Raw genomic sequence first — 16227 nt, forward strand, 5'->3', positions numbered from 1 at the left:
CATTTCTGGATCTTGCCCTTTTCCCAGATTTTGGTTCCTAATTAATTAGGCACTGATTGTCCCTCAATCATCATTTAGTAAGTAAAATACGTCTGATGGGTTTGAAATCAGTAACTGTGGTGGCTCCTTAAACAAGCAAGTTCATTAGGGCAGGATGTACTCAGCAACTTTCTAATAAGAAGTAAAAGCAATACAGGAGGCATACACACAAGGTAGATATATTATGGAAAGTAGAATGACAACATAGGATGGCAACATTATTAAACAGTGATCAGATTGTTTAGTGTCCTCGTCCTATGCTTGTTTGGTAACCAGTTGTTGAATGAATGGCACTGTGAGATTGCTTTATTTATTTTTTTTTGAATAGTTCATTTTTATTGTACTTTTTCCCATTATATTGGGTCACTTTAAATTTTTGCCTCTGCCTAGCATTCTCTCATCTAGCTAATGCTGCAGACTAGATGAAAAGCCGCCGCTGGCTGTTCAAACTATGGAACTTCAGAATGTTCGGACGTGAACATCTATCTTCTCTAGAGAAGCCATTGCTGGGATTAGGAAGGCAGAACTAATAAGGCCCCCTCTGGAGAAAAATTCACCCAGCCGCTCCAAGGTTACACTCAGCCTGTGGGTCTGTCACATAAGAACAGGCCTGGAATAAGATATCCCCATTTTTGCCTGTCGATAGCATTAATTTGTTTCTCTAATTAATCACGAGACCAGGCTTACCTCCATAAGCACGTTATGCATCTGAGCCAACCCAGCCGCCATATACCACACTCTGGTTTTCCAGCTGGGCATTCTGTTATTCATGCAACAATATGAATTGAGTGTCTACTATGGGCCAAGCCGTGGCTATAATTTTTATCATGTGTAAAGATGTTTAGGACCGACCCAAATTGCCACCCTGTAACAGGCCTGTGGCTACCGAATTGATCTAAATGTGTTGATTAGAGACTATTCCGACACGATTTCTGAATGTAGGTGCAGTGTTTAACAAATCCCCACATTTTACAAATGAGGACATGGAGGCTCAGGGAGACTCTGTGACCTGTTCTAGATCACACAACCAAGTTTTGGCCCAGCCGGGACTTGAACTTTCGGTCTTCTGTCACTCACGGTAGCGTTTGCTGTTTTCACTGCTTCAGTCTACCTCCCGGGATGGCTCAGTGAAGTTCTGCTAACTAGTATGGAAATAGCGTATGGTCATCCCATCAGATCACAGTCCAAATAACAGAAATATAGCCTTGCCCCTGCAAGGGGGATACAGGTAAAATTCAGCTCCATGGGAACCGTACATCCTTGAAAGAGATCAGTGTTTGGGAAAGCGAGGGCTTTCACTTACATCCCTAGTAACAGGACACACGCTCTGTGCGGGAGAGCGGCGTGGCTTTACTCCCTGTGACGTCAGTACGGGCTCAGAGGTCTCATCTGCTTGTCTCCTCCGCAAAGTACATCAAGCAAAGAAGCATCTCACCCTTGATCCCCTGTACACATGGCTCTAAGCTACTTCTGTCTGTGGTATTAGGTATGCGTGGTAATGTTCCCTTCATTTTTTTTTTTCTACAAGAAGAAGGGACAGAAAAATATCCCAAATAGCCGGTGACTTGATTCTTCTCTGCTACTTCCAGGTTTTTAAAGTTTCTGATTCGCTTCATGGTCATTAGGATGTTCTACCTTTGTGGCTTCCCAATTATTATAATCCAGGGAACTTTTACCTTTTGCTATCACTCCCTTTGAGTTTGGCTTAAGAATGTAAAGATTTCTGCCCTAAGTGACGAATGAACTGATGGCCTTAGATAAATCCTAACGCATCTGCACCTCACTCTGCATTGGTAAATCATTCGTGGTATGCAAGTATCCTTTTATACAAATGTCCGTACTCAACCATACTGTTGACTTCTTAAGGACACAAATAGATCCCTACATTTTCCCTACCTTATTTATAATAGATTGCAAATAAATATCTTTTAATGAGTTAATCAACCGGCAGTCAAGTCAACCAGTTGGTTAGTATTTTTCGTGTATAAATACGTTCCATCAGATCATTCAACCTTCAAAATCAATGGATTTGCCTCGCCTTGGGATTTACTGCTAGTGTAATTTCCTAGTATATGATTTATATAAATTTACTCAGTGGACCTTAAGAAGCTGAAGGAAAAATATCAGTTTAGTATGCCTAATTTTTTCCCATGTGTGTAGCAACATATTATTTTCTTTTCACAAAGGTGCCCTAAGTCTTTAGTGGTTACCTGTAATTCTTCCACATCACTGTTTCAGACCCAGGCCATCTTGTAAAGAGGAGGGGGATGGGTTTTAAAATAATTTTATCTGTTCAAAAGATTCAAGAAGTAAATAACTTCATGTTGGAATGCTGACATCTGAACAGAGTGAAGGATGTATTTTGTGTGTGTATGGGAGAAGGGCTGTATATGTGATACCTTTTTTTACATCAGCAGATAAATGAACTGACTTCTCTGCTTTAAAACACTAATCATAATCTACGAGACAAACATCAGTATTGTGTATGAGTACAATTTTCTCAAATGTCATTCAGATAGGCAGTCTTTCTTTGAAAGACATTTATTATCAAGGAGTCAAGGCTCTTGACACTGAATGTTCTTCGTTTTGTTTTAAAATGTCTCCATTTCCTTCCTTTTAAAATGCAATGAACTGTTAAAACAGGCAGTTTGTGCTAAGTTGATGAGATATTGGAAAACTGACTTTCCATTATTTTAAGGCAGAATCTTCATGGTTTGGTTGGGTTTTGTTGTTGTTGTTTACTTATTTACATATTTATGTAATGTATTTATTTTGGCCATTGTTGTTTTGCCTAAAGAAGTCTGTCTCTTTGCAACTTGATGCTGTAAGGCCCACAGATGCCCATGGCCTAGAACGGTATCCGGTACATAGTACGGGCTCAAAATGTGTTACATAAGTAAATGGAAGAGGATCGTTTATGTAATTTATTTAAAATGACAGATTTATAGGTTTGTCCCTACAATAACAAGCATTACCATTTTCTTTCTCCTCTCATTTTCTTCAATGACCTGATTCTCCCTTTTGGGGGAGCAGTTTGTACCCCTTGTTGTATTTTATCTAGATCTTCCCAAATTCTGAGGATACAGTCCCTTAACCTTCTCTTCCATCTACTTTCTTCTCTTAATTTCAGACAACGATGCGAAAATAATGGCACTTATGTCTTTGTAATGACAGAACTTCCTTTGTCTTTTCCTTAGACGCATTTTAATCCTCAGTGACTCATATTTAAGAAATGAACTGCAGCTGTGGTAGAGCTAAGCCCTTGGCAACAGCCCGAGGGGCAAACAAGTGGTCTCTCACAATGGACGGATGGTCCTTATCCTGGAATTATTCGCTGTTCGGTTTTAACAATGGAAATGAGTCACTAAACAGTGTGCTGGGGTTGTTTGGCTTTGTTTCCTTTCCTACTTTGACAGGACCTTTAAGACCCATTTCCTTATTTTACAGACCTTGCTCCAACAATTATTCACACTTTCTCCCGTCTGTCTATGTCTTTAACGTGTCCCTCTCTGCTGTGGTGACCAGCCGTCCTGATCTGCCTGAGACTGGTCTGCTTTCAGCATTCAGAGTCCCGCGAGACGTCCTGGAGGAACAGGACGGCGGCTTGCCCACCTCCTAGCTCCCATCTTTCGATCTGTGGTGAAACCATTTCTAGCCTTAAAAGAACACATCTTCCCTTTACCTTGTGATCCTCTTCCTGCCCTACCTTTCTCTTCTCACTTTCAAAAAAAAAAAAGATGTCACAAAAATAGTTCTTATTTGAAATAACTACTCCTTCTTCTCCCACTCACTGCTCAACTAAGCCTACTTCTGAGGCTACTGCCCTCCACTGAAATTGCTCTTCCCGAGTCCCACGTGCACTTGTTAGTGCTGCTGCTCCTTTTCCCCTGTGTGCCTTGAGCTCACACTCTCGGTTCCTTTTTTTCCCTTCCAACTCTCACTCTCTCTTCAGTAGTTCTGTGTTCCTCATTTCCCCCAGTCTACCTACCTATCCATTCCTTTTGGGGCCTTTCATGAGGTCCAATTCCACCGTCTGCCTTTTCAGATTTTATATTCTCCAAAATTTTCTTTTGAGCCTGTTCTACCGACTGAGCAATTTTATCTACTGACTGCATTTTCATTCTTGCCTATATGCATAATGATAGGCACTCGGTGGATATTAGCTTAGGGATTGACTCTGAAATTTCTTCTCTCCTCCCTAACTCCAACTGCTCCAGGAGCCAGCTAGCCCTGTGTGTCTCGGGTCTTACCACCTAGAAATATCTCCAAGGTCTGGACTTTTTTTTTTATCAAATACATTCCTAGAACCCTGGCTGGTGTGGCTCAGTGGATTGAGAGCTGGCCTGTGAACCAAAGGGTTGCCGGTTCAATTTCCAGTCAGAGCACACACCTGGGTTGCAGGCCAGGTCCCCAGTAGATGACCATACATTGATATTTCTCTCCCTCTCTTTCTCCCTCCCTTCCCCTCTCTCTAAAATAAATAAATAAATATTTTTAGAAAGTACATCCCTAGAGGGGTAACCATTCTAGTCTTTCTGACAACTTGGAACTCAACCTAGGAACCTACTCTGGACAATGATCCTTTGGCCGTCTTGCATCAGAGAAATTAACTAGAAATGAACAGATCTAATGCCCATGGTCTGAGAAGGTTCTCAGGAGGCTGGAACTTTTTATGGGTGTCCTGAGAAATCCAGGCGAGTTTCTTTTCCCACATTTTGTTTCGCGGCACTCAGCACTCACTCCTCGCATCAACCTAGAAACTAGGAGTCCTCTTTTCTCCTTCCGCTCTGTTATCTCCAATATCCACGTGGGCACCAAATTCTCACTCATATCTCTCCTCTCCAAATATTTCCCTGCCCTATCTCTTGTCTTTTTCTTCCTGGTACCATTGCCCTCAGTCAGAGCTCCATGATCTCTCACTGAATTCCTGCCGCTGCCTCCTAACTGGTCTCTCTGATTTTCGTTCTGCCTTTCTCAAATGCACACTCTGTATTATTATCAGGGAAATGTATCTGAAACATGCACACTCCCCTGCCACTCCCCTGCTCAGATCCTCTCAAAGGTTCATGATTACCTACAACACAGCAAGTAGGCTCCTTAGCAGGAAGTATAGGGTCATGGCTTGAGCTTCAAATTCTGGCAGAAAGGTCTAAGTGAGCTTAAAGGTAGCCTGAGATGGCGGTGCCCCGCTTCCTCTCTGGACATGTCCTCTCCTTATCCTTTATGTTCTAGAAACACTGGCCTACTTGAGATAGATAGACTTGAGGAGATACATATATCTCCTCTGTCTTTATACCTGCATTTTTTTTCCTCCTCCTCTGACCTGCTCTCCCCTGGCTAGCTTCCATTGATGCTTTAGAGTTCTTTGTGAATATTATCTCCTCTAGGAGGCCTTTCCCAGTATCCTTTTCTATACAGTGCAAGCCTATAGCACCTTCCACATTGTATTGAAATCATTTATGGGTTTGACTGTTCCATTCTATAAATACCATACATCCTTAAATGGGAGGGGCTATTTTGCATTCCACTTAGTATTTCTACCCGCTTGTACAACCACTGACACATAGTAGCTCAGTAGAAGGAACCATTTGTAATTTTTATAATTAGTCACGTCAGTATTAGTTGCCTCTCGTCAAATCTAAGTGGAGAGGCTAGGCAAAATAATAATGTTCTTGAAGTTGGGAGAATTATATATGTTAGAAAATTCAGAACTACAAGAACTGTTTACATAAACCACCCCCCCCCCACACACACACACACATACACATACACACAGATTTCAAATGAAACATTAGAGGGAGAATCAGACTTACATATAAGCAGAGTAAATGACCCACCTACTCTGTATGATTCCAAGGGTGTAAGAATACCCCACCATATAGAAATTACCACTCCATCCACAGGCTGAATCCTAATATTCCACTTACAGAATTTCATTATTTCCGGTCAAACACCTTGTGTCTCCCTACTGAATTGTAAGTAACTATGGAAGATGAATCATTTTGCAAAGAACCAGAGTCAGAATTCCTTTGAATGGTGAACACCAGTAGGATTTTATTTGTAAATGTGTTATACAACACAGTTCTAGAGAACTCCTATAATATATCTGCAGTTTCCTTCTTTAAAGGAGCTGATCATTTTTCTCCTAGTAACAGAAAAGGGCTTCAGTTCAGTAGGCGACACTACTAAAATAGGATAGAACTTTTACAAGACGTGAATAATGAAGCCTTACATCAGGGCAATTATTATTACTGTAGTTTTTACACTGACCTATTCACGTTTATGTGCTACTTCCTGCTTTGATTAACATCTTCACCTCTGATATTGCCGAATCCAGGTCAATAACTATGTTCGATGGTTTCAGGGTGTCTGTGAGCGTCTCCTAGTCCCACATGATATCTCACAACCCTTAGCACTCATTGGTAAATGAATTTGATTGTTTTCACTCTTTTTCTAGTGTGTGAGTTTTCTCCCTTCTTTTCGTCCAGAAACATCTTGAAGGGGAAAACTATGCATTTTGCTTTTCTTTTAACCCCCTATAACAAGGAAGATTACCTATGGGAGATCAAAGTTGATAACTAGCCTAGCTGACCTCAGGAAAACTACCCATTGGCAGAAAATGGCACCCACAATTCCTACCACCAGTATATCTCAAAACATTTCAACCGTTCTCAAAGAAGTCATAATGAGTAATGCCATGGGTATTTTTTTTTAAGTATTGAGTTTTTTCCCTTAGTTTCCTGTTAACATATTGTTTTATCCATTGTCAGATACTTTGGCAAAATTAATGGTGAATGTGAATTGGACTGCTTGTATGTTCGTGCAGCCTAAGTTCTCCCAAAGAGCTCCCAGGCTTGGCATTATGTTCTGGATATTAATTCTTTTGGATATATGCACGTTTTTATTAGCCCTGTTAGGGTTTTCCAATATATATCTTGTGACTTGAGCTCTAGATTTTACGTCTGGCAGTCAGGTTATATAAATAAATCACCCCCCTTCTTAATGAAAGGGCACTCATATACCTTGAAAGCTTCCCCAGTCTCTCTAGAATAGTTTACACACACAGTTGTTCCCTGATTAACAGGAGGATCCACGGAGGCTTTATTTCATTTTCTAACTATCAGTTTATAAATAAAGGATGCAGAAATTGACCTGGGAATTCCATAACCGAGCTCTAAGTACCCAGGATTAGTTCCGAGACGAATGTCACAAGCCAAATAAGCATTTCTTTTCATTTCATTTCACAGGCCTTCAAGAGGGAATTGAAAACGAAAGAACCTGTAATCATGAGTACTCTTGAGACTGTACGAATATTTCTGACAGAGCAGCCTTTGGAAGGACTGGAGAAGCTCTACCAGGAGCCCAGAGGTAATTGAATGTGGAACTGGAATAACATATTGACAGAGGGATCCGTGGCGACGGGGCAGCCCATGCATTCTGGCGGCCGGGGTCTGGGTGGCTCTCATACTTTCTAGGTTAAATAGGATTGATTCACATCCTACATACGTGTTGAAAAAGAATCAGGAATTATCAACCACCGTGCATAAATCAGCTTGCACATTCGTAAGTAAGCATTAAGAGAGATTAGTGATCAGCTATTGAAGCAGAAAATAATAAACAAAAGAGATTACCTGTAAGGAGGGATTCTACTGTTACAAACACGCAAGGTAATTTTCAATGTCAGAGCCTGGCTGAAGTCCAAGAGAGCTTGAAGTGTGTGTCCTCACCTCTTTCTCCTCAATAGCTTCAGTGGATCTTGGATTATGTGATTCTGAGAAGGTAGAACACATTCACTCAGGAAGACAGGCATTAGATGTATTGGATTACATCAAAATTTATGCCAAAGTGCAAAAGAGCCATTAATCTGTAGGCTGGCCTCTTCTTAAACTGTACTGTCTCTCTTTCTTCTAGTATGACCTTTTCAACAATGGTTTAAAAAAAAAAAAGAAAGAGGGGGCCCTGGCTGCTGTAGCTCAGTGGATTGAGTGCCAGCCTGCAAACCAAAAGGTCACGGGTTCGATTCCCAGTCAGGGCACATGCCTGTGTTGCGTGCCAGGTCCCCAGTTGGGAGCATGCAAGGGGCAACTAATCGATGTGTCTCTCGCGTATCACTGTCTTTTCTCCCTCTTTTTCTCCTTCCCTTTCCCTCCCTCTAAATATGAATGAATGAATGAATGAACAAATAAAAAATGTTTTAAATGCTAAAAAAAAAATGAATGTGGCCTAAAACCTTGCCATATTACCAATTTAGAGCTGCCTCCTGAAGAAAAAGCCCAAAATGTCACCCGACTGCTACGAAAGCAGTCCGACGAGGTCAACACTGAGTGGGAAAAACTGAACCTGCACTCCGCGGACTGGCAGAGAAAACTCGATGAGGCCCTGGAAAGACTCCAGGAGCTGCAGGAGGCCGCCGATGAGCTGAACCTCAAACTGCGTCAGGCCGAGGCGATCAAGGGCTCCTGGCAGCCCGTGGGGGATCTCCTCATCGACACTCTTCAGGATCACCTCGAAAAAGTCAAGGTACCGTCTACTGCTGCACTTGGCTTCCGGGCCTTTAGAGAGACTCCAGAGAGGTGCTAGTCTGAACTCCGGTGCAGGATTTTCTTCTCGCAAAGTTAAAAATAGGGCCCTTGGGCGCTAGAGATCAGTCTGTCTTTCACAGCCTGGGCCTTCTGCATGTGGGGTATTGTTCGAGAAGAAGATAGGGATCGAACCATCGGTCTGCAATGGTATCATATGCATTATTAAAAAGTTGCAGGGCAAAAAATTATTTCAAGTTGGCTATTAGGAAGCTAATTTAAGTGTTTGAAATACAGGTGTGTGTGTGTGTGTGTGGTTTCATTGTGGTGTTTAGTACCAGAGTAGGAAAATATACAAAACCTAATCAAGCTCCAGAAGGCTAGATTTTGGCCTTTTTGAAAACTACATTATGTGGCTTGGGTGAGTTGATGGTATTGTTATGGCCATTAACATTGCCCTTCCCTTAGAAGGCAAAGCGTATAATGTAATTTTGGGTTGTATTAGTCCACGGTAGATATTGGGAAATGTCATTATATATTTGAAATACTTTTTAAATTTAAACTTATTGGGGTAAGATTGGTTAATAACATTACATTTCAGGTGTACAACTTCATAATATGACATCTGTATACTCCATCGTGTGCCCACCACCCAAAGTCTAGCCCCTTTGTGTCACCATATATCTGACCCCCTTTACCCTCTTCATCTCCCCCCGCAGCCCCCACGACCCCTCTGGTCACCACCATACTGTTTTCGGGAATACTGTCCGTGAGACCAAAGTTGCATTCCCTATGGCACGAAGTCCATAAATATATTTACAAAGAAAGAATACGTATAGTTAGGAGTCTCATTGTCAAAACTGACACTTGAAACATATTCTATTTAGTCATCTAGTGTCCAAACCAAGAAAGGTCCTCCCTGATTCAAATTCATTGTAAGTGAATCCCACCGGCACTCGGCATGTGTACCAGCACCCTTCATCTAGAAGGTCTTTTCCCCCTTGCCTTTCATGGCACTGCTCCATCCACCTTCTTTCTTTCTTTCTTTTCCTTAATTCTGAAACTCTACCTAGCCTTCAAATGTTGGCGTGCCCTAACTTCTAACCTTAGTTCAAGTCTCTTGTTTCTGTATGACCGCTCCCAGTTTGAAATGTCATGCATGGCAACAAATCTGAATTTTTTAGTCTGGATCTTTTTCTGATCTCCTAACCCATATGCATTGGAATAAAACTACAACCATACCGAAACCAAGTTCATTCATTCTCCTGTTTGTTTGTCCATTTCACTACTGCTATCTCCTTTTACCTGCCCTTTCTTCTGTGTTTCTTTGTTTTTCGTTGGGGGCTAGAGGTAGGGGGAGTCAGCTGATGCTTGGTAACTAGTTTATATTTTTATTTAATCTTTACTGTATTTTTTACATTACCTTTTAGTCCCCTTATGCCCTCCTCCACCCGGCAATCACCACACCATTGTCCATGTCCATGAGTCCTTCTTCCTCTCTGCTCAGGCCCTCCACCCTCTAACCTCCCACCTAGCTGTCATCCTGCTCTCCATCTATGAGTCTGTCTCAATTTTGCTTGTTAGTTCAGTTTGTTCATTAGATTCCACGTCTGAGTGAAATCATATGGCACTTGTCTTTCTCTGACTGGATTATTTCACTTAGCATCATGTTCTCCAGGTCTATCCATACTGTCACAAAAGTAAAAATTTTCTTTTTTTTTTTTTACCAACAAGTAGTATTCCATTGTGTAAATGTCTCATAGTTGTTTTATCCACTCATCTACTGATGGACACTTGGGCTTCTTTCATGCCTTGGAGATCATAAATAATGCTGCAATGAACATAGGAATGCTTATGTCCTTTCAAATTAGTGTTTGGGGTTCCTTCGGATATATTCCCAGATGTGGGATCACTGGGTCGAAAGGCAGATCCATTTTTAATTTTTGAGGTATCTCCATACTGCTTTCCACAGCGGCTGCACCAGTCTGCATTCCCACAAATAGTGCAAAAGGGTTCCCCTTTCTCCACATCCTCACCAGCACTTGTTGTTTGTTGATTTGTTTATGATGGCCATTCTGACTGGTGTGAAGTGGTATCTCACTGTGGTTTTAATTTGCATCTCTCTGATGATGAGTGACATTGAGCATCTTCTCACATGGCCCTGGGCCCTCTGGATGTCCTCTTTGGAGAAGTATCTCTTCAGGTCTTTTGTCCATTTCTTAATTGGGTTGTTTGTGTTTTTCATGTTGAGTTTTATAAGTCCTTAGTAAATTTTGGATATAACCTCTTATCAGATGTAGCAGTGAATATGTTCTCCCATTCCGTGGGCTGTCTTTCTACTTTGTTGAATACATAGGCTTTAGAGCAGACCTCTGGGACTTATTTTTAGCCCTGTCATGCATGATCATTTGTAGGATATTGAGTATAGATGGAGAATGTATGCAGTGTGATATAAAAACAAAAAACAACTCAACTAGAGCAGCCGAAATACCAGCTGGCCCTTACCCCACCCTTTTTGCAGTTTTCCTTTCAGTTTCCCTCTCTTACCTGTTCTTGATCCTAAGGCCAAATCTGTTTCCTATACTCTAATTGGTAAGACTCCCATTCATTCTGATTCTAGTCATAACAAAACATGCATGCATTAAATATTCCTTTAAAAAGAGCTTTTATATATAATATATATATATAATCTGAGCACTTCCATCTTTGTCAGACATAAATACACTTAAGTTATAATACCTCTCAGAATATTTAGGTACTGGTCCTAATAGATATGATTGTTTTGGTTTCTAAACCAGTACTGTCTGAGTATTCCATGAATATTTGAAAGTTATGGATTACATAAATTCATAGATATCCATTTCCCTTCAGTAGCTCCTCTTCATTTTGCAGTGGAAATAAAAGAAATCCGTTTCCTCTGTTGCATTTCCACACCACCAGGCTTGGAACTCAGAAGCTTCCATAGTGGTAGTTTATCAGGGGTCCATTGGATTAAAGCTGACTTTGAAAAGAAGTGGAAGCATATTTAAAAATACTGTTCCTGTTTTTCTACTCAGCAATTTAAGGCCTCAGAGGTTCCACACTGTAGGGAACTCCAAACTAATAGCTAGGCACGCGGCCAGAAGAACATTTTATATACCCATCTTAGTTCATTTTCATCGCCCCTAGTGACTCTATCATAATATCCACCTTCATTCTGATCTCATTTGTTAAGAACTAATTGTGGAACGTGTGTTTCTACAGGATTTGGCATTATTCATTTCCATTAGCAAATGTGCCTTTTGGGGTCTGAGAATGGATCGAACAACAACAATGAAGTCCTTGGACACTGGAAAGGGCATTATTGCTAGCTAATCATCTTCAGGACAGTATACATGTAGTAAATTGAGAGAAAGGACTATGATGTGAATATTGACAAAGAGAATCTCAGCCTTCCAAATACAGCTTCCATAGGAATAACTACTAGAATAAAATTTAAATTTTAAATGCCCCTTTATTTTTAAAATATCTGATTCATACTACTTATCAGAGATTTTAAGGACAGAATCATGATCTCTCACTGTGCTGGAAATGATACCAATGCTAATGTGACTATACAAATATTGTGACTCTCCTTGTAATAATGGGGATCTGAGTAGCTCCTTGAATCGCCAGGTGCCCTGCATAGATCTGTCAGTGGCATGCAGGCAGGTTTTGCTAACGTAGAGTATCTTTCGAACCTAAAGTCTGCCTATGACAGTTTTGTTCTTAAGAATAGTTCCTATGTGAAATCATTGATGGGAGTTGTTGTTTGTCCAATTTTTCTTTTTGCTCTAACCTACAATGGTTTCTTGACACAGAAAGTGGTACATCATTCTTGAGCCGAGAATATGTCACTGCCTTTAGTTGGTCTCTTGACTTGAAACAGGTTTCCCACACACCACAGTGAACCTCTCCCAGGCTCTGCCATCTTGGAATATGCAAATTTGTTATACCTACGTGGTTCTGAATTTTATGTTTTCTGTCAGACTCTTAACCTGTATTCTTCACTGGAAAATGTCAAGGGCCGGGATTCTGTGAGTTTCTCCTTAAAGCTCTTACTGTGAAATATTTTGACTAGGCCTTTTTAGAATTACAACTGAGAATAACGTGATGATGTGTATAGTACACTAGAGACTATGGTGAAGCCACCATGCTGTCCTGACTTATTTATGTTCAACGTTTACACCTAACAATTTAAGAAGAAACCCGGCAAATGCATCTTTTCAGGCCCTACTATCCCGAGTCCCGGTGGCTTGGTCTAGCTGAGAAATTGATCAAAGAGTGCCGCCTCAGAAATTGACACTGAGAAAACCAGGCGTGTTTCCTCCTGACGGATAACCTGGAATGGGATGTAACACACGAGGATGTCATCTTCACTTTGTGTCATCAGGCACACCGCTCTGTCTCCCCTCACTCCTTTTGCCGTCTTAGCCCTCATTCTGATATCTGATTATTATTTTCTTAGTTCTGTTCCATGTGTTATTTATCTGAGTCATCCTTAAATCTTTTCTCACATAGGACTTTTATGAGGCAGTGTGTAAATCTTTCTTATAGAGATAGGGGACGCGTGGTTAGACGGAACCATCACAAAGAGGGCAATGCTAGGAATGATTCAAAATGTGGGAGCTCTCCAAACTCTGCATAAAGGGATGACTTCTCCATAATGAGTTGCACTGCCTTTAGTAAGAAGAGGCAAGCTTACTAATATAGTGTTCATTGTTATTAGCTAGAAATGAATTGCTCTGTGGAGACTCCGGTTGTTGTTTATATACAAATGCTATGTGTATTATATAAGCCTTTGATCAAGAAGAAATCCCAACAAAAAAGATGCAGTCTTTTATAAATCTGGATTAAATACAGAAGTAATGCCCATCCCATGGAGTAACTAAGGTTTTACCTAGTTTCTAAAGCATGCCATTTTGATGTTTAAATGCCTGTGATTTGGCCCTGGATACCTGGATAATGAGCAAGCATATTCTAGTAAAGTCTCACTTATATACTTTAAAAGAATGGTATTTATTTTTAAAAAATAGAATAGTCATTGTTGGCTCTAATAGAGCTTAGCAACTCAAATAGGAATTAGTCATCTTAAAATTCCTGAGCAAATTATTTGTTCAGTGTAAAATTAATTGTAAGTTTATGTTGCCAGGAGAGCTTATTACTGAGTCCCCATGTACTCTCTCCCTCTCTCATTTTCTTCTTTGTTTATAAAGCGAAGAGCAAATTCCTGAGGACAGCAAAGGCACTGCTCCTTTCCCAAGGCATCTGATTTTAGATAATGCTGTGTTTGTTTTAAAAGCCCCCACCTCAATTTAGGCAAATAGAACCTGCGTTTACCCTGCTATTCCCCTCCTGCCTTTGAAACTTCTGCAAAGACAGTGCGCAGTAATTGTTTCAGACATCTGCTTAGCATACTTTGAAGTGCATATAAGTTCTTTTTCAGTTTCATTTGAACCCCAGCTGTCTTCACCGAAGTCTATAATCAATCTGAATTAAGTTGTCCTACTTCTCCTAATAAGTCTCTTATTAAGTTTTGCATCAGCCTCTTAGGGAGACTTAAAAGTTAATTCATGTAGAATTGCCATTTTCTACTAATTCATTTGTCAGCTCTCCAAATTCCAACAAAAACAATCGCAGAGACTATTAATTTGGCTCTTCATAAACAACTTATGTAAGTGTGGTATACATTGGAACCGAGCAAACAGTTTCAAACAGTGGGTGGGAGGAAATGAGTTAACGACATCCCGCACCCTTTCTTTTTGCCTGTTTCAAGGCGCCTTCCATATTCCAAGCCTAAAGCCATTTCTTAAATAAGAGAATCATCCCTTTGCTTTTACTTTCATAAATAAGTAAGTTATTACTTACTGAGTAAGTAATTACTCAGTGAACCTTGCTTAAAGATAGGGAAAAAACCATGCTTTTTCTTATTGAACTTATTTTAATTTGGACTTTTCTGTATTCCTTTGATGGACTAGGATAAAAGAAGGAGCTGGAATTGGCCACCATTGTCACTGCATTAAGTCAGAGGTGTATGTCTGTCCTTCTGGTCACGGGATAGTTAGAAGGACATGGCTAATCAAAATGTGCAACTAATGAGTTCATCTGACATTATTCTACTAAAGAAGTATTTAATTAGGTAATAAGAACTTCTCCAAAGAATATCATTCTTCCTACTATTTGAAAGCAACCATATCAAAAACTGATCCTTTCATATGCCAATCATGTTTACTGAGAATTTATTTATTCCAGAAGCTTTGTTTGTGACTGGTAGTAATTATAATACTATTCCAGAAGAGTCTTAGGTAATAAAAGGCTATTCAAAAGAACAAAAAAAAAATAGGTAATATATTACAGCATTAACAGATCTAACATCTCAATCATTCATTCATTTACGATAAGGTTAAAACCTATAGCCAAAGAAGTCTGATCTCATTATAGAGTGTGAATGTTTAATTTATTTCATGAATAAAATTGTACTGGGAATGGTATGAATGGCATCTTCTGAGAAAACAAGAATTTTTATTAGCTTGTGTGTATGTGTGCAAGCACCTTATTAACTAGAAACATCTCTAAATGTATGAGTCCCTTATGTAACTGAAATTCCCTAGAAAACGGAAGTACATGGCCAATATATATTTCTATTTTCCTTTGATATTAACCAAACTTGTAACAAGTTTCCAGGCCATGGTCACGTTCCTCTCCTTCCATAAGCACCAGAAGGGATGATTTCAGAACAGATAACCCAAGGAGTGGGCTTCTGTTATGTCCCTGTCATGCTAGGCAACTATAACCTTCCAAATGACACAGTTCCCGTCGGCACCAAATTCTGCCTCACACCACCTTACATTAACCAAGTTAACTGATGGCACTGAATGATGGGCAAACCAGTTTTCTGGTGTTCCGGGGACAGATCTGCCTATGACACTAATGTAGCCCTCGCATTGCAAAGGGGCCGAAGAAGGCTAAACTTCTGCATAATGATATTTCAGTTGTATTGAACACTTGCTATGGATTTTTCTATCAACTGGTTTTGCCAAAAGCAGTGCTCCTCAAAGTTTTGAGCATCAGTTCTTTTGATGGCCAGGGAGATGAAGCCTGGGTAATCTTCCCCTTGCACCTGTGTACCCCATTTTTCCGGGAGCCTGAAATGTCTTTGATATTGTCAGGTTGGAGTTACTCAAGAAACCAGACCTACGCAGCGAGCCAGGGAGCAGGGGAATGAGAGGGAAATTGGATCCAACCAAGGAACGTTGGGACTCGCTCGGTTGTTCTTACGCAGAGTTTTTAAGCGCAAAACCCCATGAAGGGTAGCTGGCTGGGGTGTCAGAGTCTGATTGGCTAGAGCTGGTTGCTGGGTGCCATTCCTGCTGACCGTTGTTCTTGATACATGGTGTCAGGCTCAAGTTAGAGCTGCATCCTGTTATGCCGGATAGGCCGGCCCCAGACCCCAGTCTTAGCCGGGCATCTGTCTGTCCTGGGTAGGGTCGGCAGGCAGTGTCCCAGGCAGGCACTTTCCCAGGCTACAGTTTCCCACGGTACAGTTTTCCCGCCTGGTGATTTTCCATTCCTCCGTGGCCTGCCTAGGTCTGCCAGATAGTCCTTGTTTTATTTTTTAAATGTCACATCAATGTTATGACCTTCTTCATAG

The 16227-nt window shown here is 40.7% G+C and overlaps 1 protein-coding gene across 5 annotated transcripts in view; it reads left to right on the forward strand.

Annotated features, from left to right (window-relative positions):
- DMD (dystrophin) overlaps positions 1 to 16227 on the forward strand; it is a 1939942-nt gene that overhangs the window by 1601246 nt on the left and 322469 nt on the right. For all 5 annotated transcript variants that reach the window (XM_045855895.1, XM_045855896.1, XM_045855898.1 and 2 more), the window contains 2 exons: positions 7287 to 7407; positions 8291 to 8559. In XM_045855895.1, the coding sequence (XP_045711851.1) occupies positions 7287 to 7407; positions 8291 to 8559 (390 nt within the window). The remainder of the gene's footprint in view (positions 1 to 7286; positions 7408 to 8290; positions 8560 to 16227) is intronic.

Source organism: Phyllostomus hastatus, unplaced genomic scaffold (assembly GCF_019186645.2).
Source record: "Phyllostomus hastatus isolate PE091 unplaced genomic scaffold, TTU_PhHast_1.1 phas_scaffold_12, whole genome shotgun sequence".
Taxonomy (NCBI): Eukaryota; Metazoa; Chordata; class Mammalia; order Chiroptera; family Phyllostomidae; genus Phyllostomus; species Phyllostomus hastatus.